At 30.9% G+C, this 23,176-nt stretch overlaps 1 protein-coding gene across 5 annotated transcripts in view; it reads left to right on the top strand.

Annotated features, from left to right (window-relative positions):
- Positions 1-21,243, top strand: part of LOC143049884 (serine/threonine-protein phosphatase 6 regulatory subunit 3-like) — a 51,326-nt gene extending 30,083 nt beyond the window's left edge. The window contains exons 17-27 of one of the 5 annotated variants that reach the window (XM_076223645.1): positions 3,165-3,262; positions 4,277-4,337; positions 6,015-6,053; positions 7,340-7,485; positions 9,097-9,224; positions 9,573-9,765; positions 10,185-10,270; positions 10,932-11,130; positions 11,730-11,846; positions 18,981-19,106; positions 20,460-21,243. In XM_076223645.1, coding sequence (XP_076079760.1) covers positions 3,165-3,262; positions 4,277-4,337; positions 6,015-6,053; positions 7,340-7,485; positions 9,097-9,224; positions 9,573-9,765; positions 10,185-10,270; positions 10,932-11,130; positions 11,730-11,846; positions 18,981-19,106; positions 20,460-20,523 — 1,257 coding nt within the window. In that variant the 3' untranslated portion in view covers positions 20,524-21,243. Of the gene's footprint in view, positions 1-3,164; positions 3,263-4,276; positions 4,338-6,014; positions 6,054-7,336; positions 7,486-9,096; positions 9,225-9,572; positions 9,766-10,184; positions 10,271-10,931; positions 11,131-11,729; positions 11,847-18,980; positions 19,107-20,459 lie in introns of all 5 variants that reach the window. The other 4 variants (XM_076223647.1, XM_076223644.1, XM_076223649.1 and 1 more) reach the window with 4 other exon arrangements.
- Positions 21,244-23,176: the final 1,933 nt, after the last annotated feature.

Genomic DNA, 23,176 nt, shown 5'->3' with positions numbered 1-23,176 from the left:
TCCATGTGCTTTATCATTAAATGGTCACATGAATGCTTGACGGGAAGCTAAGAAAAACCGAACTTGAAATGCGTAATTGACCCAGACTTTAAATCATTTCCGGAAAGGACCCAAAGTTCCGGATTGCGTTAATTGAAGTATTAAAAAAAATTTCTTCAAATTTAAAGCAATAAAATTTTCACAGTCGGGAAGATTTTCAAGGGTCGGTCGGTAAACTGCAAACAAACAATATTTTAATTTAAGCCTGATGAAGCTTTTTTTCCTTATCTTATCTAAAATGTTTTTAGATAATGTATGTTGGACATTTGCCAGACATGACTATGATGTCATTTTCTATTTTTATTTGCCAATAACTTTATGTAAATAACTTCATTGGAAATTTGCCAATATAAAATGTTGCTGATGAAGTTTTTTTTATTGTTTTATACAATAAACAATGTATATTCACTTTTACTACCAACCAATCTTTACCATTCAGTGATAACAAGCACTTTATTTTACATTTTAATATCTTATGATGTATTTAAAAGAGTAGTTATTGTTGCAAACTCCATTAGAAATTTGAATTGATATCAGTTTTGGAAAAAGGGAAACAGGGATGTGAAAAAAGGGGGGGGGGGTTAAATTTTTCTCATTTCAGATTTCATAAATAAAAAGAAAATTTCTTCAAACATTTTTTTGAGAGGATTAATATTCAACAGCATAGTGAATTGCTCAAAGGCAAAAAAAAAACTTTTAAGTTCATTAGACCACATTCATTCTGTGTCAGAAACCTATGCTGTGTCAACTATTTAATTTTAGATTTAAAAAGTTTGAAGAAATCTTTAATTGATTTGTAAAATCTTGACATTTGTTTTGTGTAAAAAAAAAACATATAATGTCAAAAATTTGATCACAATCCAAATTCAGAGCTGTATCACGCTTGAATGTTTTGTCCATACTTGCCCCAACTGTTCAGGGTTCGACCTCTGCGGTCGTATAAAGCTGCGCCCTGCGGAGCACCTGGTTTTATTATCAAATTATCATACCATGACACAAAGCATATCATTTTAATTGATGTAAATTTATGCAAACTGTCATGACTGTGCATTTTGATCAGGAAAAAAATCCTTAGAAAAATCTTTTTTTTTATTTTATAATTTATATAACTTAATTATACAAGTCTATAAAAATAAACAAGTAGTTCTGAAAGATGGAGCTAAACAAAATTGAATTTGTTATGTAATTAAATTATTTACATTAAAACTACTTGTTTAGACATATAGTATTTGTGTTATTGAAAGTTACCTAACTTGTAAATTGTTACAAAAAAGTATTAAGAAGTGCACACCAAAGTGCTCCTAAGTAGGGAGTTTTATAAATATAACAGGTGATACAAGAGATGATTATATTATAATGATGCAATAATACATTGCATATATTACAGAAGGTATAAACTCCATTATGGTTAAAAAATAAAAGCATTTGTTAAGTGCTCCTATGTAAGGAGGATTATAATACAAGAAATAAAACAGGAAGTGGTGCAATCTTGTTATGTTCAAATACAAATTTCTTTGGTTCTTCTTTTAATTTCATACTCGTGGTTATAAAAACAAAACGTTTTTACCAATCTACCAATTTACTCAAAACTTAGTCTGCCTTTTAAATTGTTTTAAATTTTCTTTAAAAATATTTTTTTTTATGTGTACATATGCTATGATACGTAAACATTACAAATGGCTAACATGTCAGCATTTTCATTCTGTATTAAATATCTAGTATTTGTTCAATTATCTTAAATCCACTAATTAGCAGTGAACAATCATTAGCAGAGTTGATAAAACTGCCAAAGGCATTAGGTATTTAACTTAATCCTATTGTCAGTTAATTAGTGTTACACAATCACTCAGGTAACAATTTTACCGGAAACGCCAGAAGGCATGAAATTTGTAAAATGTATCTTTTGAAAAGGCAGAGGGGGGCATTCTTTGGCTTTGGAGGGCAGAAGGGCGGGGGTAAGGGCACCAAGGGCGGGGCGCCCTTCTATTTAGGGCAGGCGGGAACACTGAAGAGCAGAGGTATTTAAATAATTGATATGTGTGAAGATCTTTCTATTTGCAGTCTCTTTGTATGTTCTGGGAACTATTTGAATATATGTATTAATCCTTCTTTTAGCTGCTTTTTGCATGTCACCTAAAAATGGCAGATAGGAATTGAATCTTTTAGGATGTGTGTCGAAAATGGAAAAAAAAATGTCTTTCTAGTACAATGCTAGTTTCGCATTCAATATCACATGTTCTTGTTTTGAAATACCATTGGATGTTAATAATTTTCTATGGGTGTGAGTCCCAGTTACAAATTGTCATCAGTGTTCAGAATTTATTTCAATCTCTATTCCCATTGCCTGCAGTTTTCAGAGGCTCTTATTGAATTGGTGAAAACAATTACAAAATAGGCTTAACCTTCTGTTATCTAGCTTTTTTGTTTTCTTAATTTTCCTTGTAGAAAAAAGTAAATATTCAAATTTCTTTATATCTGAAGCTGGTTCTGGTAGTAAATAAAGCTTTATTCTAAAAGCAATACATCTTTAAAGTGGTACCCAACACTTTAACTAAAATTAATTTGGCTTGTTTAATTTTTTTGAAATTTCGACAAAGTATTTACTTTGACCCTTTGACAAAAATATAAAAATTCTAAAAAATTTGAACCAACCGTTTTATCACAAAAATTACACTGGTTATATAGCAGTTTGACAAACACTTATTTTGAAGAGGGCTATTCCAGAAAAAAATGTAAGGGAGGGGGGTTGGAAGGCACTTTTTGTCATCACCCGCCACCCAGACAATTGTAATTGAGACTTATAGTGCATTATAGTGTGAAAAGTTGCTCTGATACCCATCACCCATGTATTATTAATATAATGTGCCTTCCAACCCCCCCATACATTTTTTTCTTGAATAGCCCTGATTCAGAAGCTTAATATTCCCTTTACAACACAACGTAATTATAAGGTTACATGAAGTAAGATATAATACATAAAAACAAAATACAAAATACGAAGTAAAGGCGGAGAATGATTCAATAAAAACAACAAAGACAGATTTCTTAAAATATTTTTTCTTGCGGAGAATAAGAAAGACTTTGAAAATATACCAATTTGTTAATACGTATTTTTCTATTTGCAGGCATTCTCAGAACATCAACTACAACAAATGACTAGTAATTTTATAGATACATTTGGTTTTAACGATGAAGAATTTGTGGAACAAGATGATAAGATAGAGTAAGCTTCAATTCAATTTAAGTTGGAACACATCCAACACTCATGACACTACGATTTTTATGCCCCACCTACGATAGTAGAGGGGCATTATGTTTTCTGGTCTGTGCGTCCGTCCGTCCGTCTGTTCGTTCGTTCGTTCGTCCGTTCGTCCGTCTGTCCCGCTTCAGGTTAAAGTTTTTGGTCAAGGTAGTTTTTGATGAAGTTGAAGTCCAATCAACTTGAAACTTAGTACACATGTTCCTTATGATATGATCTTTCTAATTTCAAAGCCAAATTAAACTTTTGACCCCAATTTCACGGTCCACTGAACATAGAAAATGAAAGTGCATGTTTCAGGTTAAAGTTTTTGGTCAAGGTAGTTTTTGATGAAGTTGAAGTCCAATCAACTTGAAACTTAGTACACATGTTCCCTATGATATTATCTTTGTAATTTTAATGCCTAATTATATTTTTTATCCAATTTCACGGTCCATTGAACATGGAAAATGATAGTGGGAGTGGGGCATCCGTGTACTTTGGACACATTCTTGTTCAAACAATTTTTTAATAGCGAAGTCTAGTAAGACTGCCTTTGTTCCCTGGTAAAGAATTCTTGTTTTCTGATAACTGGAAGAATGAATGGGAATATATTATTTAGCACAGAACGGTGGCCATTTCTTGTTTTAAAACTTCTTAATGCAAATCATCTGCTTTCTCTTATGGCCTCTTTTTGCATAGCAATCCAAATTTCTTGACCATCATTCAATTTAATTCAACTGACTTATTTTATTGTTTAATAATCTTGTCATGATTATGCATTGAACATTGATTTTGTACCATCAAACCCTCACTTATGATAAGTTGTGAAATAACCCTCAATGGAATATTATAATGTGTAGGTTTCCGTGAACTATAACTTTGACAAGTGTACAATGTAGTAATTGGAAGTTAATGTTAAAGCTAAACATTTTTTTCATTTTCTCACTTTTTTTCTTCTGAATTTCAATAAAGTTTTTGATGTAATTCTATTTTCAGTTCCTCTTTTAATGAACGAATATCAAGTATAGATTTCAACATACAGGCTAGTGATACAGATGTAAGTACACAATACTGAAACGTACAAATATATGTACATACACAAATGTACACAAAAACATACAGGCTAGTGATAGATGTAAGAACACGATACTTAGCCTTACAAATATATGTATAACACAAGTGCAAATGTACACTGAAACCATACAGGATAGTGATATTCAGATGTACACACACAATACTTACAAACAATCACATACATGTATACATGCATAATAAGCATTCACATATTAACATGCATATACATTTACTACACGAAACATTCTGGCTGATGATACACAGTATTATGATATATAGTTGGTCAAATCTGGTATTATACTTACAGCTGATTTCATTCAGTGTGTAGGCAAAGGTAATATTTTGGGAAAGCTTGCTTTTTAGCTGAACCTTTAAGTCATTATTAGGTTAGGTATACTACCCTCCTTTCAAAGTAGCCTAGTCCAACAGACAGATAGATTATTTATCTGTCGGACTAGTCTTAAAGGAGGATGGTTTACCTTTGCCTACACACTGGTTGAAATCAGCTGTAAGTGTATTTTGTGATTAATTAAATGAATGGACTTGCAGGATAAATGGGATTACGGTCCAGTACAGTAATCATAGACGCACAAATAAACAGTCAACAGATATGAAGCATGTCAGGAATTAATATTATTGCAATTCTGGGCTGACAATATAGGCTCCATTCCCAAAGAAATTATTTAAAATCATGCAGAATTTCTAAAAATAACATGATTCACTTGAGGTTTCCCTACAAATCATATAGATAAAATTTTAATAGGGTTATGGGCTGAAAAAGACTCCCTTGCCTTCAAAACTGAATGTTGAATTAACTTCTACATGTATATAAAAACACCTGTACACAAAGCATACAGGTCAGTAATACAAATATAGGCACGATACAGAGCTTAGTGCCCTGACACACACATGTACACATACAATGTTTTGAAAAAAAGTAGATTATATATGTTCACTATTAAAAACAATCAAGCTAGTGATACAATGCAGTATTACACTCATATATACATGTACAATCACAACAAAGGAGAATTTTATTCAACATTTATTTATTTACACAAAATTATGTATACAGGCTGTTAATATCATTGTAAGTAAATATTATTGCAATACATCTCTCACATACAGGCTAATGGGAGTATAACTACACATGCACTTATACAGAATAGAAAAAAATATAGGCTAAAAGATTATGATTTACACATGCACTCAAAATATACACAGTATTGAAATGTATCTAGATACACTAACAGCATACAGGCTAGTGATCAAGAAAATAAAATATATTGGCTGTAAGATTATAATTTACACATGCACTCAAAACATACACAGTATTGAAATGAATGTAGATACACACACACAACATACAGGCAAGTGATCAAGAATAGAAAATATAGCGACTGTAAGATTATTATTTACACATGCACTCAAATTATACACAGTATTTAAATGAGTGTAGAGACACACACAACATATATAGGGATCAAGATAATTATGTAGAGTTTACACTTAGGTGTGCACACAAATATTCACGTGGTATATCAAGATAAAAAGTATTTCCATGAATAAAATCTGATAATATGCATTTCTTTGTGCAGGAAGATTATTATTTTTGATTAATTGTATTTTAAAGGCAATAATATTTAATTGTATTTTAAAGGCATTTGAAGACGTCATGGGTAAATTTGAAGAAAATGAAGTAAGAGGTTCTTTTCATGTTGATTTTCATTAATAGTTCATTCTCAGATAGATTATTCAGTTTTTATTTCATTTTGAGGTATTCTACAAAAACAAACAATGATCTGTGTAACCTTGAACTGCTAACAAGTGTCTCACATTTACCCATTTAAGTGTAAGACACTTGTCAAAATTGATTGTATCATATCATTATGCGTCACTATGCAAGTTTGTTAGTCAGTGGTTCCACTGGGCGATATCCTTATTTAATGGTGATGTTGTGATGTTTTTTCTCTCTTAATACTATAAACTGCATGTTACATGTCAGATGTTCAAAAATACATAAATAAATTCAAGGTACAATTTTTAAAATAACTGAATTATCTACCTAAAACTTTTCTAAATGGTTTTGGAAATTCTGCATGAATGAAAGGGTTGTATATATTTTGCATGATTCCTAAAACAGACATTTTATCAATAAATTGATGAAACTTATGTTACGGAGTTGCATTGAAAATGAAATTCATCTGACAGAAATTTTGTCGTGTTGGTATTGGTATTCCTCACTGTTACAGATGGTATTTCTTTTGGATTTATTTCACTTATTTCATTCACAGAATACAAAAAGAACTGCATAACTTTGAAAATAAGATAGATCTTGTGATCTTTGATTATAAAAAAATCAGTGAAAAATGATCATAACTTAAGTCTCCAATGTCACATGTTTTGGTGTTATAATTTTACTTGTTAGAGGTTAATTAATGTTTGATTCTTCATTAAAAAGTCTTTAAGAATTACATCAGAAAAGATTTTTTTTATCTTAAATTGGTCCTCATTATTTGTCGATCATTGATTTTTATGAAAATTAAAATTGTATTGCAACGCCCATCCATCATGTCCATTTTTAATTAATTATATGCTTTGCATATTTACAAATACTTGAACAAGATTTGTCTGTTGGAATTTCCACACATGGTTAACACTTTAATGGACCATGTTGACGAAACTGATTTGAAACCAATGATAACACAGTGATACATTCATGAGTGATACACACTATTGGAATTTGTGGTCCTAAAATGTGGATATTAAAGGAAAAGAAAAACAAATAGCTGGGCTTAGAATTTTTAGATTTAAACACATTTTTCAAGAAGTTATTAGTGTTTAAACTAGGCTGCTGACTAACAAACTTGACATACAAGTCTGGGATTCAGCTTTAGATTTATTCAGCCAATTACACTTCAATTATCTCGAAAAAATTGTGTTTTTTCCAATATCTTTGTTTAAAATGGTCACTTTTTTCAGCAGCAGAGCGTATCGATGTTCGAACAAGCATGCAATGAACGTATTCAGCAGTTTGACGATAATGACAGTGATGAGGATATCTGGGAGGAGAAAGAGATCACGTTTTCACCGCAGGCTCAACAACAACAACAGCAACCTAAAAGGTCAGGGTAAGTTGATGTCGTAGCAGGTTTGTGGCTTCGTGTAATTGTTTTTAACCTCAGTCACTTTATCGTCAAATTATGTAATTATTTGTATGGCTTATTCTTTCTTTGTTTTATTACGGAGCAAACCGTTGATCAACTTGCTTGCTATGTTTGCTTGAATGTTTGCAAACAATAGGTAGGCAGAGTTTCAGTCTGTTTTATATATATACTGGGATTTGATTGAACAATAAAAATTAACTTGAAATGAAGTTAATGTTAACTGTCCAAATAATCAAATTTCAGTATATAGTATTACTCAATTTATTTCACTTGACTGGGCGGAGTTTAACCGTTTCACTCGTAATAACCATTCCATCTATAGATAGGTGTTTTAGGATAAACTCATCAATGAAGTGTCCAGTTATTCTTTTGTAAATTCCTTTGATGGCAGTGATAGGTGATTAGAATTCAGTAATAATTATAATGGCAATCATCCTAATCACACACATCTTTAAATAGACTGTCCTTATGCAAATTAAAACGTAAGCTCTGCCCGATCAGTTGAAATGACATTGGTAATAAACAGACTGAAACAGACTACCTACCTGTTGTTTACAAACATCAAAACAAACAGCAAGGAAGTTGATCAAAGGTTTGATTTGCATAGGAGAGCTGTAAATATATATTTCAATTCAATTAATATAATTTGATTCACAATGTGAATTATATTATTGATGGTCTTTCTCTGGTTAAAAACAATTTACACTGCATTTTATAACCTTAGATGTGCTTTATATCAAGTTGAGATAAACCTGCATGAGTAACCTCCCCTGCTTTTTATTAAAACAATTCAGTGATTGGAAATGGAAAATTTGTTCTTTGTTGATAAATGTACATAATTGAATACATGCTATCTTTAAAATCAACTCTTTTGAAAGATTTAAGTGAGCATTTCAGTTTAAAAAGTATTTATTATACATATTTATCATGAGAAAGAGAGTAAGGATTTAATTTTACAAACACGTTCAAGCAATCAATCTTTGTTGTGAAATATCATTATCTTTAAGAGATAAGATTAGTGTTTTAGCTTCTAGATATGTAGAAAAAAGGCATGAAATCTTATTAAGACCATAAGTATTTAAAACTGTAATGGAATTGTTGCATATATAACATAGAGGCTTATCAGTCAATAATGTTATTTGATAAGATGTACATTAATGGCTTGCAATTAGTTGGAAAATCTAGATATATTTATTAAAGGTTGTGAAGGCATACCCTTAAAGGAATTTTTGTAATTCTTGTTTTGTACCCTTTGTATTCAGGATATTTTTTTGCATCCACCATTTAATCTTTTTACCCTTTTACAATAAACTTTTATTATGGAAATTTTAATAAGATTATTTTTGAATGTTAAACACCTGTATAAAAGTCTCCTGTGTAAATTGAACTTTTGTTTCCAAACAAAAGGTTAATATCCTTTAGAAGTAAAACCTTTGAAATGAAAGACCTGTCTCAAGCAAATGAAATATTCAGAAGGCTTCAAATAAAAATCTATTATTTTTTGGAATCCTTGATGATTTATGATTTATTTGAGGAAAAAGTCTTAAATAGAAATGACTTATTTGTAATTAACAGAAGAATGGCTGAGACAGTCGAGGATGATTCTAGTGATACCAGTACTGACAGTGAGGAAGAGCTGGACTCTCCTCGTAAAATTGTACAGCAACCTACCAGTGAAAATATGGATGTTGATGCTAACGATGGTAAGTGTCCCTTGTAGAGTCATCGAAAAACGTTCAAGTGAAAATATAAAAGATTTCCCTTGTACATTTAAAAAAAACCAAACTTTCCAGTGAAAATAGAAATGAATATTTCCCTAATAGATTTGTATAAAATCCTTACCTATGAAAATTTGAATGAAGATTTCCTTAATAGATTTGTAAAAAAAACTTACCAGTGAAAATTTGAATGAAGATTTCCCTAATAGATTTGTAAAAAAAACTTACCAGTGAATACTTGAATGAAGATTTCCCGTGTTGAATTGTAAAAAAACTAACTAGTGAATATTTGAATGAAAATTTCCCTGATAGAATTGTATTTATTTTTTTTAGCTTGGGCAGCCAACTTTGAGGAAGCTCCCATGGAGGGTACTCCTGTTGCTATGGATACCTCACCTTGGAGTTCTACTCAAACAAGTTCAGCTGACAGCCAACAAGAAAAGTGGGCAGATTTTACAGGGAAAGTACCAACAAACGAAGAAGAAGAGAAATGGGCCGATTTTAGCAGTATTTCAGATTTAGCCAGGTTAGAATTGACAATTAAAATTTTTAATATTTTATTTAATTTTCCGTTTAGTTTTGATGAAGATGTCAAGCTTCAATTGTCAGGATCAAGTCTTGCATGTTTGAAAATATAATTGCTCTATTCATATACATTAATAGTTTATTTGGACACAATGATTGTCATTGTAAATAAAAAGTTTTATATAATTATTGATAAGTCAAAATAGGGGTAAATATTTTGGAAAGAATTTTAATTGATATATGCAAGGGATGGACCATATTTCTGATACATTTCTATCTAATAAATATACATGATATAACTTGAGTACCCCAATTCAAGATAAATTTCAAATGGAATGCATATAAAGTTAAATATCTTGTCTAAATTTACATCTTCCCATGCACAAAAAATTTCATATAAAATATTCTTTTCATTTGTAGGACGGATCCTGGGCCTCGAAGTAGTTCACCTGTTGCTATGGATACAACAGATGTTACTGAAGGAAATTCAAGAACAGCAGCTTACTGTAAGTGTGAAGAAAAAATGAAAGCAATTTAATTTCAAAGCATTAAAAAGTTTAAGGAATTCAATTTTTAGTCATTCATGATTATGATAGAATTTGATTTTGTGCATTCGTTTTAATTTTTGGGTAAAGACTAGGTAGCTTGCTCTTCTCAATGAAAAGCAATTTTATCATAGTTTGTCGGTGAGAGAGAGGTGGAAGATGTCAAACAGATATTCAAACTCATAAATTGCAGACAAACTGACAATGTCAATGCAAAAATCGAAAAACAAGAAAAAGATGAACAACAATACAAAACATATCACAGACTAAACCAACACTCTCCAAAACATAACAGGAAAATTACAAGTTATGCTATGTGTGAAGTCATGGAAAGAACACTGATATTTGTTAATTTTCAACAAAGAGACTTATTTCCTGTTTGGTACTCCTTTTAGCTAAGATTCACTGTGATAATGGTCAATAAATCTTCATTTGAAATTTTATTTAGAAATAGGAGGCCATTTTGGGACCTTTTCGAATCTACTTCTTAGTTAACTAACAGTATTTAAGAGGTTCTTACTAAATATCTGACACACTATCTTTTCATTAGTCAAATCAAAAGAAAATGCAAAATCTGTCCTAAGGTCAACTTTGCCTGAAACATTTTTGATTTTATTTACAGTGGCTAAGACCTCTCCTGCTGACCTTCTGTTGACCTCTATAGACACTGTCGAGGGAGATAAATCGTCAGAAGACATACAACAGGAAGAAGTATCCTCTTCAGAGGACGTCAGTCCGTCAACATCTGAAGAAATCGCCATATCATCAGATACTACTCCCTCATCCTCTCAGGAATCGCAGGATAGCAACCCCAAATCAGGGTAGGTAACTCTGTAAGGTAACATGGTCAACTTCAGTCAAACCTGTGATAAAGGACACCCTTTGTACAAGAGACAACTGAACTTCTGTGAGAACTGACAATTTGCTTGAGGTTTGAAATGTGCTGCAATTACAAAATTGTGACGATATAGGGTTACCCGACATAAAAAGTTTTTTGCTTTCTATAGGTTTGATTACTTCTATACTGAAGGATATGATGGAAATATAAGTTGGACACTTTATTGACATAGATGTCACTGATCTTTTAATGTATTAGATTAAGACGTTATCATTAGATAAAATTTGTACATTTTCTGTTAATAGATGAACAGGCATTGATAATCAAATATTTTTATGGGGGCCTGTTGACTGAGTTCACCTTTTTTCATCACTAGCATGTCAGGTTGTGAGTAATAGTCAAACATTTAGCAAGTGTGTTAGACCCCCAATATTTATTAACTAGGATTTTCAGTTTCCTGTTTAAGGTTGGTGGTCTCTGTGTCCTCTGTCTTCCACCACTAATAAAAATTGACCAAATAATATAGTCAATAGTGCCGAAAGTGGTGTTAACGTCAAAAATTAATCTATATTTTTTTTACAGTAGTGAAGCTGAAGAGCCATCAAGTTCTACAGCACCTCCTGAACCGACCTCAGAAACGACAGAAAAAACAACAGAGGAAATATCTAGTTCATGTAATCCAGACAGCAAAAATGATAGGTACGAATATATACTGATGTTGACTTTAACATTAAGAAAAGTTTGACTCAATTTTTTTTTCACTAGTTTAATTTTTCAGTACAACTACATCAGAAATCATTTATGAGTCTTTGAAAAACTTGTAGCTTATGATAAATTGCTCATGTAGAAAATAATCATTTCATTTTCTTGAGACAATCAGCTTTTGGTTTCAAAACTTTAAAATTGTTTTGTTTTTAATTCATCTGTCACCAGTTATAATCTAATGAATAACCATATTTTACAGAAAGCTTTTTAATTTTTGAGTTAAAACGTTAGAGAGTACTTTACGAAAATATAACAGTAAAAAAAAAATGGACTGTCATTAAAAGTACAGAGGGTAGTTATTCTGTTTCTTGGAAAAATAAGTAATTTCCCACACAAAAATAATTTGACATGGCTAAAAGTCATGATTAGAGTAAAGGAAAGTTATAGTTAAGAGCATATTCATAAATATACTATTTATTCAAGTTTTAACATAACAAGAATTATAACACAAATGCATCACATGTAGATTTTCTTGCCAATGCTTTTGACTAATTGCATCTGTGCACATATAGGGCACACTATTTTTTTTATGATAAATCATGCACGATTTTAAACAGTAGAGTATTAGGATTATTGGTCTTAAACACTTTTATAACATTCTTTTAACAACCTTCAGCAATAAATGAATTAGAAACATAAAAAGATCTTTCAAATTACTGCCAATTCCATTGAGTTTGTAGCGAAAGGTAATATCTTTGGTTAGCTTGCTTGTTAGCTGAACCGTGAAGTCATTATTAGGTAAGGTATACTACCTCCTTTCGAAATTAGCATAGTCCAACAGACAGATAGATTGGTTTTCCGTCGAACTTGTCTGCTTAAAGTAGGGTTGTTTACTTAACCTAACAATGACTTCACGGATTAGCTAACAAGCAGGCGAACCAAAGATATTACCTACACACTCAATGAAATCCACTGTAATCTGATGCATAGTTTGGAATGGAACATTGTAAGAATACTTCAAACAGTAAAATTGATTGTTTATATGGTAAGTTTACTAAAACGCAAAAGCCTGAAGGAGATTGTGTTTCACCATGATTATAATGAATACTGTTTCATTCAGTTCAATTATCGCTTCCATCCAAGTAACAATTTGTAAAAGAAAAACTATTATAGGTAATAGCACGAAGCCTTTGCTTTCACCTAACGTCAAGCTATATAAGGCCCAAAAAATGACAATTGTAAAACCATTCAAACGGGACAAATAATCTATTATAGCTGACTATGCGGTATGGGCTTTGCTCATTGTTGAAGGCCGTATGGTGACCTATAGTTGTTAATGTCTGTGTCATTTTGGTCTTTTGTGGATAGTTGTTTCATTGGCAATCATACCACATCTTCTTTTTGTCGAGCCTTCGACTTTAGTCGAAAAAGCGAGACTAAGCGATCCTACATTCCGTCGTCGTCGGCGTCGTCGTCGTCGGCGGCGTCCACAAATATTCACTCTGTGGTTAAAGTTTTTGAAATTTTAATAACTTTCTTAAACTATACTGAATTTCTACCAAACTTGGACAGAAGCTTGTTTATGATCATAAGAAAGTATCCAGAAGTAAATTTTGTAAAAATAAAATTCCATTTTTTCCGTATTTTACTTATAAATGGACTTAGTTTTTCTGCGAGGAAACATTACATTCACTCTGTGGTTAAAGTTTTTAAAATTTTGATAACTTTCATAAACTATCCTTGATATGTACCAAACTAGGATAGAAGCTTGTTTATGATCATAAGATAGTATCAAGAAGAAAATGTTGTGAAAATAAATTTCCACTTTTCCGTATTTTACTTATAAATGGACTTAGTTTTTCTGCGAGGAAACATTACATTCACTCTGTGGTTAAAGTTTTTAAAATTTTAATAACTTTCATAAACTATCCTTGATTTGTACCAAACTTGGACAGAAGCTTGTTTATGATCATAAGATAGTATCAAGAAGAAAATTTTGTAAAAATAAATTTCCACTTTTCCGTATTTTACTTATAAATGGACTTAGTTTTTTTGCCAGAAACAAAACATTCACTCTGTGGTTTAAGTTTATAAAATTTTTATAATGTTCTTAAACTATCCTGGATTTCTACCAAACTTAGACAAAAGCTTATTTCTGATCATAAGATATTATTCAGAAGTAAATTTTGTAAAAAAAAAATTCACTTTTTCCGTATTTTACTTATAAATGGACTTAGTTTTTCTTCCAGTTAACATTACATACAGTCTGCAGTTAAAGTTTATAAAACATTTATTAGATTCATAAACTATCCTGGATTTTTTTTTACCAAACTTGGAAGCTTCTTTCAATCAAAAGACAGTATCGTGAGGGAAATTTTTATTGATGTTTTTCCTCATTTTTGTTGAGTCTGCGATTAACAGAAAAAGTAGGCGAGACACCGGGTTCCGTGGAACCCTTACGAATTTTTTATATAGTCTAGTCTAATCTATATAAAAAACGAGAAACACTTATGAACCACATCAAAAAATATAAGACTGATTTTATTGTAATTCTTACTTTGTTCCTATTCCCAAATTTAATTTTGTAATGGAAGATCGGAGTCAAGGACTTGACAAAATAACTCGGGAGTAATTTTGGAAATTGAAATCAGGAATTTAAACAGCCAAAAATAAGCAATTTACATTTGGGTTGGTACTTGCTGTAAGAATGCTAAAAACATTTGAAATTTTTTATATTTTCCTAATTAAAGGTGTGATTCGACTCAAGTTGAGGCTGAACTTAATGATAACTTTAAGTGAGTCTTGTGGCATATCCATGGTGCATGGCTTTATTTATACGTATACATATATATTTTGTTTGATATGTATATAAATATATTTGTTGTCAGACTTTTATTTAGTGAAGCAAGGTGAATAGTGATTGTAGTTTTGTTTATTTTTGTTCCACATGTTTTATATGTATATCTCCTTAACCAGTGGAGGCTTTGTATAGATAAAATATTTCTAAACCAGTGACCTGACTTTATATCCATAATCCAGCCAAAACCATTAACAACTTTTAATTTGTAACTTGTAAACAAGTGACCTGAAACTTTCTAAACCCGTGAACGGAATTTACATATTAGATATTAAAATTATTTTATGATTTTCAGACAGCTTAAGTGAGCACAGTCAATTACTTGACAGCATTTTGCTGCCAAAAAACAATGAATGTATGTAACATTCATTTTTCAGTTTAGGTTATATTATTTTTGCTGTTGTACAATTGTTTTTCAAGCTTTTAATTCCAATTAGTGTATTCTTAGTCACTGCCATCACTTGCATCTATCTCTTAATTGTGAGTTGTGTCTTTAAATTAGAAAAAGAAATCTCTCTAAGATTGTGGTACATGCTTAGAATCAAACATACAGAATATGTGATTTTATGGTTAAAAAAGCCATTTGTGTCTATGTAGATTAAATTGCAGTTCTTAAGAGGATTTTATTTTATACCGAAACAGACTTTAAAAGTCTTGAAATATGAAAAGTTTGTGCTAGTATAGAACTGGCAGTTTTAGATAGACATAGCTTGGTTTGGGAGATTTTCTTAATATTTATACACTTTGAAAATATGTAATTTGGATTCCTATATACATAGGAAGCTTGAGAAATGGACCATGTGTATATTTAAAGTCATCAAGGCTATCAATTAAGTACAGTGTGGATTTTGTCTACACAGCTCTAATCAGCACTGACACAGTCGAAGGTCAAAATAAAATATAAAGTATAAGAGATTTGGAAAAGAATTAATTGAATTATTATAGAGAGTTTCAGGTTGCCTCTCGTGCAAAAATATTATTTCATTATGAATAGACAGAGTTCTAGAATTAATTTCACCACTGCTCTTAATTATAGTAACGTTATTCATGATTTTTGTCGAGCCTGCAACTTTTGTTGCAGAAAGCTCGACATAGGGATAGTGATCCGGCGGCGGCGGTGTTAGCTCACTTCTTTAAAGCTTTATATTTCAGAAGGTGGAAGACCTGGATGCTTCATACTTTGTATATAGATGCTTCATGTTACGAAGTTTCCGTCAGTCACATGTCCAATGTCCTTGACCTCATTTTCATGGTTCAGTGACCACTTGAAAAAAAAGTTCAAATTTTTTGTAATGTTGAATTCTCTCTTATTATAAGTAATAGGATAACTATATTTGGTATGTGCGTACCTTGCAAGGTCCTCATGTCTGTCACAGGGATGGGCACGATTACTGACAAATGTAATCGATTAATAATCGATTACATGAAGGATTTTTGTGCAATCGATTTTAATAATCGATTACTCAAATTTTAGTATGTAATCGATTACAATCGATTACTTTATCAAAAGTAATTACATTACTTTTCGATTACTGTCAATTACATACTTCAACATTTCAACAAAAAATAACATGAGTAAAACACAATTATATTGCTCAACATTTGTATATATAGTGGAAATTAAGATCTTTACCTAATGCATCATTCAAAGCATTGTTTCTAAATTATAAGTTAATAGCTGCTTTTTAGATCAAATCTCTTGATGAAAATTAGAAATATTTAAAAAATCTCGTAATTTTGACTTTCAACATATATGAAAGATGTCATCGCATTGCAATAATCACTTATTCATAACTAATTGTTTTTCCAAAAATTAGCTTTCTTACTAACACGTTAGCTTTTTTGTTTTTACTCTTTAAAAAAAAATATTTTAGCATAGTTAATTACATTGTTTAAGGAAATATAAAAAAAGTAGAATAATTAATTAGTTCAGCTAATTTTTAAGATCAAAATTTATTTTTATAATGACATGCATGTTTTAAAACTTTTGTTTGGATAACCACCCTAATTACAGATTATTTAACTGCCACTGGAGTACAATTTATAACCTGGGGCTAAATATTGTAAATTTCCTTCTTAGACATACATTGTAAGATAATTGAAATAAAAACAAGGTATGTTTGTTATTGATTAGAAGACTGTGATCATCTCATTAGTAAAGGCAAGAATGTTGTTAACTTCTCCAATCAAATTATATACAAAATATATTTATAGTGTCAAAGGGATACATGTATCTATTTCTAAAAAGAATTGCTATGCATTGCCATTGGTTCATTGTTAAAAGGATTTTGTGTTCTTTTTTAATTTAATTTATATACATGTATATATATCATAACATTTAAGAAATCAACTGTTTATGTATTCTAAGCTTTAATTTCAACTCTGATTGAAAATGATGTTTTCAGGAAATTTAATACAAATAAGCTTACTACTTTTAAAAAATGTAGTACAGAACTTAACGAAAGACAGACACATTTCTTATTTAAGATCTATTTTATTTTTTCAAATCTGTTTTCTTATTTAAATATTAAAGCTCTTGAATTATTGACAAGCACATACATCCATTTGTTTCAAAAGCTAGATATAAAGTAAATTTAGGTAGGGGAGGGATCTGGTTATACTTATAATGCAGCTAGAGACAATAAATAGAAATAAGGCAGTTGCTTAAATCTCAAGTATTGTTAATGCATAATATTTTATCTGTACTACAAAGTGATAACATACATATTTTCCTCTGAAATAGGTTATTTTTCATCAAACTATTTTACTAAAGTAATCGAAATGTAATCGAAAAGTAATCGATGATTACATCCAAATTTTTGCTGTAATCGATTAAATTACGATTACATGTAATCGAAAATGTCTTCGATTACAGATTACTGTCGATTACTTGAAAAAATGTAATCAATTACAATCGATTACGATTACCCCATCCCTGGTCTGTCAGACAGTTTTCACTTGACCTCGACCTCATTTCATGGATCAGTGATCAAGGTTAAGTTTTGGTGGTCAAGTCCATATCTCAGATACTATAAGCAATAGGGCTAGTATATTCGGTGTATGGAAGGACTGTAAGGTGTACATGTCCAACTGGCAGGTGTCATCTGACCTTGACCTCATTTTCATGGTTCAGTGGTTATAGTTAAATTTTTGTGTTTTGGTCTGTTTTTCTCATACTATATGCAATAGGTCTACTATATTTGTTGTATGGAAAGATGGTAAGGTGTACATGTCTAGCGGGCAGATGTCATGTGACCTTGACCTCATTTTCATGGTTCAGTGGTCAAAGTTAAGTTTTTGAGTTTTGGTCTTTTTATCTCATACTGTATGCCATAGGTCAACTATATTTGGTGTATGGAAATATTTTATGATCTTTATGTCAGTCGCGCTGGTTTTATTTGACGGTGACCTCATTTTCACGGTTCATTGCACAGTGTTAAGTTTTTGTGTTTGGTCTATTTTTCTTAAACTATAAGTAATGGGTCAACTATATATGTTGTATAGAAGCATTGTTAGCTATACATGTCTGCCTGGCATGGTTCATCTGACCTTGACCTCATTTTTAAGGTTCATTGGTCTTTGTTTAGTTATCTTGGTTAATGTTAAGTTTATGAGACAGTTGTAATAAAACTAAGCTTTATACTTAGGACTATCAACATAATATCAATGATTAGTATAGAAGGCGAGACATTTCAGCGTGTGCACTCTTGTTTTTATATATATAAATATTTTCTTGAATTCCAATTTAAATGAAGGAAAAATATTAGAATTTCCAGGATTTTGAAAATACTGCATACAACCTTGTAGGATATTTGTATTTGTTAAACAGTGATATTTTTGGTTCACCTTTACCCCAGAAATCTGCTAAAGTTATTACACAACAAATAAGATTGAATTCACATTTTCAGAACTCTGCAGTGTAATAAAATTATTTTGGGTATTTGTAACACTGTTGTGTTTGAACTAATGATGGGAAATTCACCAACATTTAATCATAGATACATTTTTTGTGAGTGCACAACACATGTATACAAGTGTTGTATGATTAATTTTGCATTATTTTCTCAGTAGTTAGATATTGTCTATGATATTAACATACACACTCTTAGTTTTGAAATATCAGTATCACACATTCAAAAAATGACCATTGTAACAGAACAGGGACAAAGTTTATTTGAAAAATATCAGAGGTCAAACTCAGCTTTTTATTCTAGTATGAAACTGATTGATATTAAATATTATCATAGAAATTTGAAATTTTGTAATTGTAGCTTTTTAGCATCATCAGGATTATTAAAGACAGACAAAGTTATAGAAGATAGTGTTCAACATGTAGTTGAGATAGAGGTTAATGGTCCATCAACTGAGTCTACCAAACTGTCTCTTGAAGATTCTAGGTAAGGTATACACTAAAATGTGGTCCTGATAGTTTTTAAAAATGTTAATAAGGCACACACTAAAGTGGGGTCTGTTAGTCTACCAAACTGTCTCTTGAAGATTTTAGGTAGGGTTCATACTATAATCTTGTCCGTCAGTCATTATGATTGTTGGTAAAGCACACACTAAAATGTAGTCAAACTGTCGCTTGAAGATTCTATGAAGGCACATACTGTAATGTGGTCTGTCAGTCTGTAAGATTGTAGGTAAGGCACAGACTAAAATGTGGTCCTGATAGTCTTTAAAAATTGTTAGTAAGGCACATACTAAAATGTGGTCTGTTAGTCTACCAAACTGTCTTGAGAGCTGTGGTGTATTGGTTTGTGCATCTGACTACTAACACAAAGGTTCCTGGTTCGATTCCCGTTTGGGATGAAAATTTCAGGAACTCAATTTTCGGCTCTCCCTTGACATCATTTGCGAGTATGGTCTTGAGGAAACGATGATAGTCTGTCGGAAGGGGACGATAAATGGCTGACCTGTGTTAAGAGAGAGCCATATCTCTTGCACGTTAAAGATATCCTTGTAGATTTCAAAAAAGAGTAGGCTAATGCCGCTACAAGGCAGCACTTGCACCCGCAAAGTGGAAAGGGATTAATATAAGTTTAATATAAGCAAAACTTGTTTCCCAATCCACTATAGATAAATATGTTTAAACTAAACTTGAAGATTGTAGGTAAGGCATACACTAAACTGTGGTCTGTTAGTCTACCAAACTGCCTTGAAGATTGTAGGTAAGGTATACACTAAACTGTGGTCTGTTAGTCTACCAAACTACCTTGAAGATTGTAGGTAAGGCACACACTATAAAAAATTCTGTCAAGTTCACCAAAATTTCTGGAACATTACGACACACACTAAAATATAGTCTTTCTCAACAGTCCACCAAACTGTCTTGAAGATTGTAGGTAAGGCACATACTAAAATATGGATTGGTGAGTCTACCTAACAGTCTCTTGAAGTTTGTAGATATGGCACACATTAAAACGTGAGCTGTCTGTCTACCAACAGTCTTGTGATGCATGAGAGGGCCTTCACTTAAGTAAGGTCCGTCTCAAAATCTATTAAAACAATCAGTAATGGCATTTTGGTATCAAGGGTTGTCCTGAAATCAAATAAACTGTTTTTGCTGATCAACTTTAAAAAATTTAAAGGGTTTATTGATCCTTGTATAAATATTGTTATGATTGTGATTTTTTGAATAAAAAAATAAATTTTGAATGTAGATGATAACTTATAATACTTGTCAAAGACAATATTACTTTCTGGGTTTAAATTCATGATTGGTTTAATTTGTTTTTTTGCAATTTCAGTTCTGATACCAAAGAAGAAAAGACTGATAGTGTAATTAATCCTGTTGCGAACGGACCTGTATGAGGATACGTTCTGGTGTAATCGTTGTCTGTGATTAACTTAAGCCTTAAAACTGACAGCAACCTGCAGTATTTTACATCATTAAAAGGTGGTGCTGAAAACGTCCATCGCCAAAATAAAACTTGCTAACGATGGTGAGAAACTGTGATGCGATAACCCTGGGACCTGCCATGACGCCAGCCCATCATTACTATCAATTTTATATATTTATTTTGACTACTGAGTACTAATGATTGGTTGTTGTCACTCTGCATGGAGAAATTTTAAATAGTTCACGTCATTTTTTATATGCAAGTTGAATGCACCATTGAGAGATTTGTTTTCTCTCTGTGTAGTGGAATATTTTGTTGTTTTAAGCTGCAAATTAGGTTACTGTTATTCCAGTTTTACTGTTGTTTAGATTCAAATGAGGTCACATGACTTAATTTGCAGCACAATCTTGTTATAAGTACTTGATCCTTTTTGCAGGGGTAATTTTACTTTCTTATATAAATAAAATAAAATGAAATGTGTAATTGGCCTGTCATTAACATTTTAATATCAAAAAGTCCTGGGAAAATTAAAAAAATAGTTATTCAGTACTTAATTGGAAGTCATTTGCCCCTGCTAGGACAATCATGTACTGTGAAAAGTCGTTGTTAATACTAGAAACATTAATTGTACAGCAATAATTTTATAATTCTAGTAAATTACTGATTTAAAACTAGAGTATATTTTGTTGTTAGTCCAACCTTTTTTCACGATTATCTGTAATGATTTTTTTTTTATATAAATAAACCATCTGTGAACCATGTGTCTCGCAAGATGGTATGTTCTAAAGATGTTTAACGGTTCATTTTAAAGAGAACGAAAAAGAAAAAAAAATTGCAGAGGTGAAAATTTTATTGAGGAAACTACACTTCATATTTACTTAAATTCTGTGTTGAGGGATCATTCTTTTCAATAAAAATCAGATTTATTTTTTCTATATCATATGCATGGTTTAGGGTAGGGAAAATAAAAAAAGTGGATTTCAAATAAGAGAAAAAAAATGTTTTAATTATATTTTTCTGTAAGAAATCTCTATTGCGAGATGTTCTTTAAACTTCTATCTTTTAAAGCTGCTAGTCTGTAGAATAGTTTTTTTTACTGATGAATACATGTATGACATATACAGCTAAAATCAAAAGTGTTAGCTCAATGTTTACTAAGTGGACAAAAATGTGATTTTTCTCAAATGTTGTTATCAAAATGTATATCATAGTTGCCAACTTGTAGAATTATAATGATAGGTCATGACATTCAAATGTGTTGTGTTTACAGTAATGATGAACATGCTTCGGTTGTTGACAGTTTTCATGCAATTTCAAAATAGTGATATATGTTCCTTTTTACTAGAGTTCAAACAATAGTTTCTTCCTTTTTGATTTAATGACAGACCTGTCAGTAAATATTGAATTAGGTTAAAAAGGAGAATGTTTTAGTTATAATATATTATGCCATGAAAATAATTACAGCTATTTTCCTAATGCATGTAGAACAAAACTTTGGTTAGCTTGCTTGCTTGGTTTTTATATCGACAATCCATAGGATAACACCCAATTAAATTCAAATATAATATATTCAGGTTAAACAATGCCTATATATACTGTTTAAAGATGTCAATCTTATTTACAAAGCTTGTATTAACAATTATACAAACAAAACAAGCAAGCCAAACAAAGTTTTACTTTGCAAGCATTAAGAAATCAGCTGTAAAGCTAAGAAATAAATGTTTCTAGCCTTGAGTGAGAATATTTTGGTTTCACTGTTGTTTGTTTGTTTGTTTGTACGGGATTTGATCCTCTGGTGGATTAGGATGTGTTGGCAACTGTGATAACTTTATAACTAATAAACAATATATCTGTTTGGTTTGTACTTTATTTTTAAAAACAAAACTTAAAGAAAAGATTCACATTTAACTGTTTAAAGAGATGCTGACGGTTAAATGTTTCTTTTTTTTCATATCAGACATTTGACTCAGAAAAAGAGATGAATATTGCTATAGTGTATTTTCTTATATATTTTTTTCAAAATCTAGGGAAATTCTTAAAAACCATATTTGATATAAATTCATGCCTGTATGGTATATTGTGATTTGCAGCAATTGAAATCTAAGGAAATAAAACTAATATTAGGTTTAACTTCATTGGGTTTCAATATTGCTCAGAAAGTGATATTTTACATTTTTCTCAATTGACAGCTTTTTAATTTAGTTATAAACATTATATAGAAGTTAACAGTTTTGTTGAAATTGTGTTAATTTTGTTGATTTTGATGTGTGGATGATAATTTCTTATTTATTGGACCATTTTTTTGTTGAGAAAGTTAGTGTGAAATATGAACTAGAATGGACACTGGTGTGAAAGTGTTTATACCCCATTTAAATCAATTTATGTAAACAGACAATTCATCAATGTATTACAAAATGCAGGCATCGTATCCCTATGATTTTTTGCAGGAACAACTTATATATTTTTGTATGTGCATAATAATTTAATTCACAACAGACAATATTTAAAAAGGAAATTATGTTCAAGTTCAAAGGTTAAAATAATGAATTTCTAGGTCATTACTCTGGTTGATGGAAAGAACAAGGTCTTGAACGAAAAAATATAATCCTATGATATCAAAGGGA

Source organism: Mytilus galloprovincialis, chromosome 10 (assembly GCF_965363235.1).
Source record: "Mytilus galloprovincialis chromosome 10, xbMytGall1.hap1.1, whole genome shotgun sequence".
In the NCBI taxonomy this organism is placed as follows: domain Eukaryota; kingdom Metazoa; phylum Mollusca; class Bivalvia; order Mytilida; family Mytilidae; genus Mytilus; species Mytilus galloprovincialis.
Note: the sequence above shows the minus strand (reverse complement) of the source record. Positions and strands in the feature narration are given on the sequence as shown.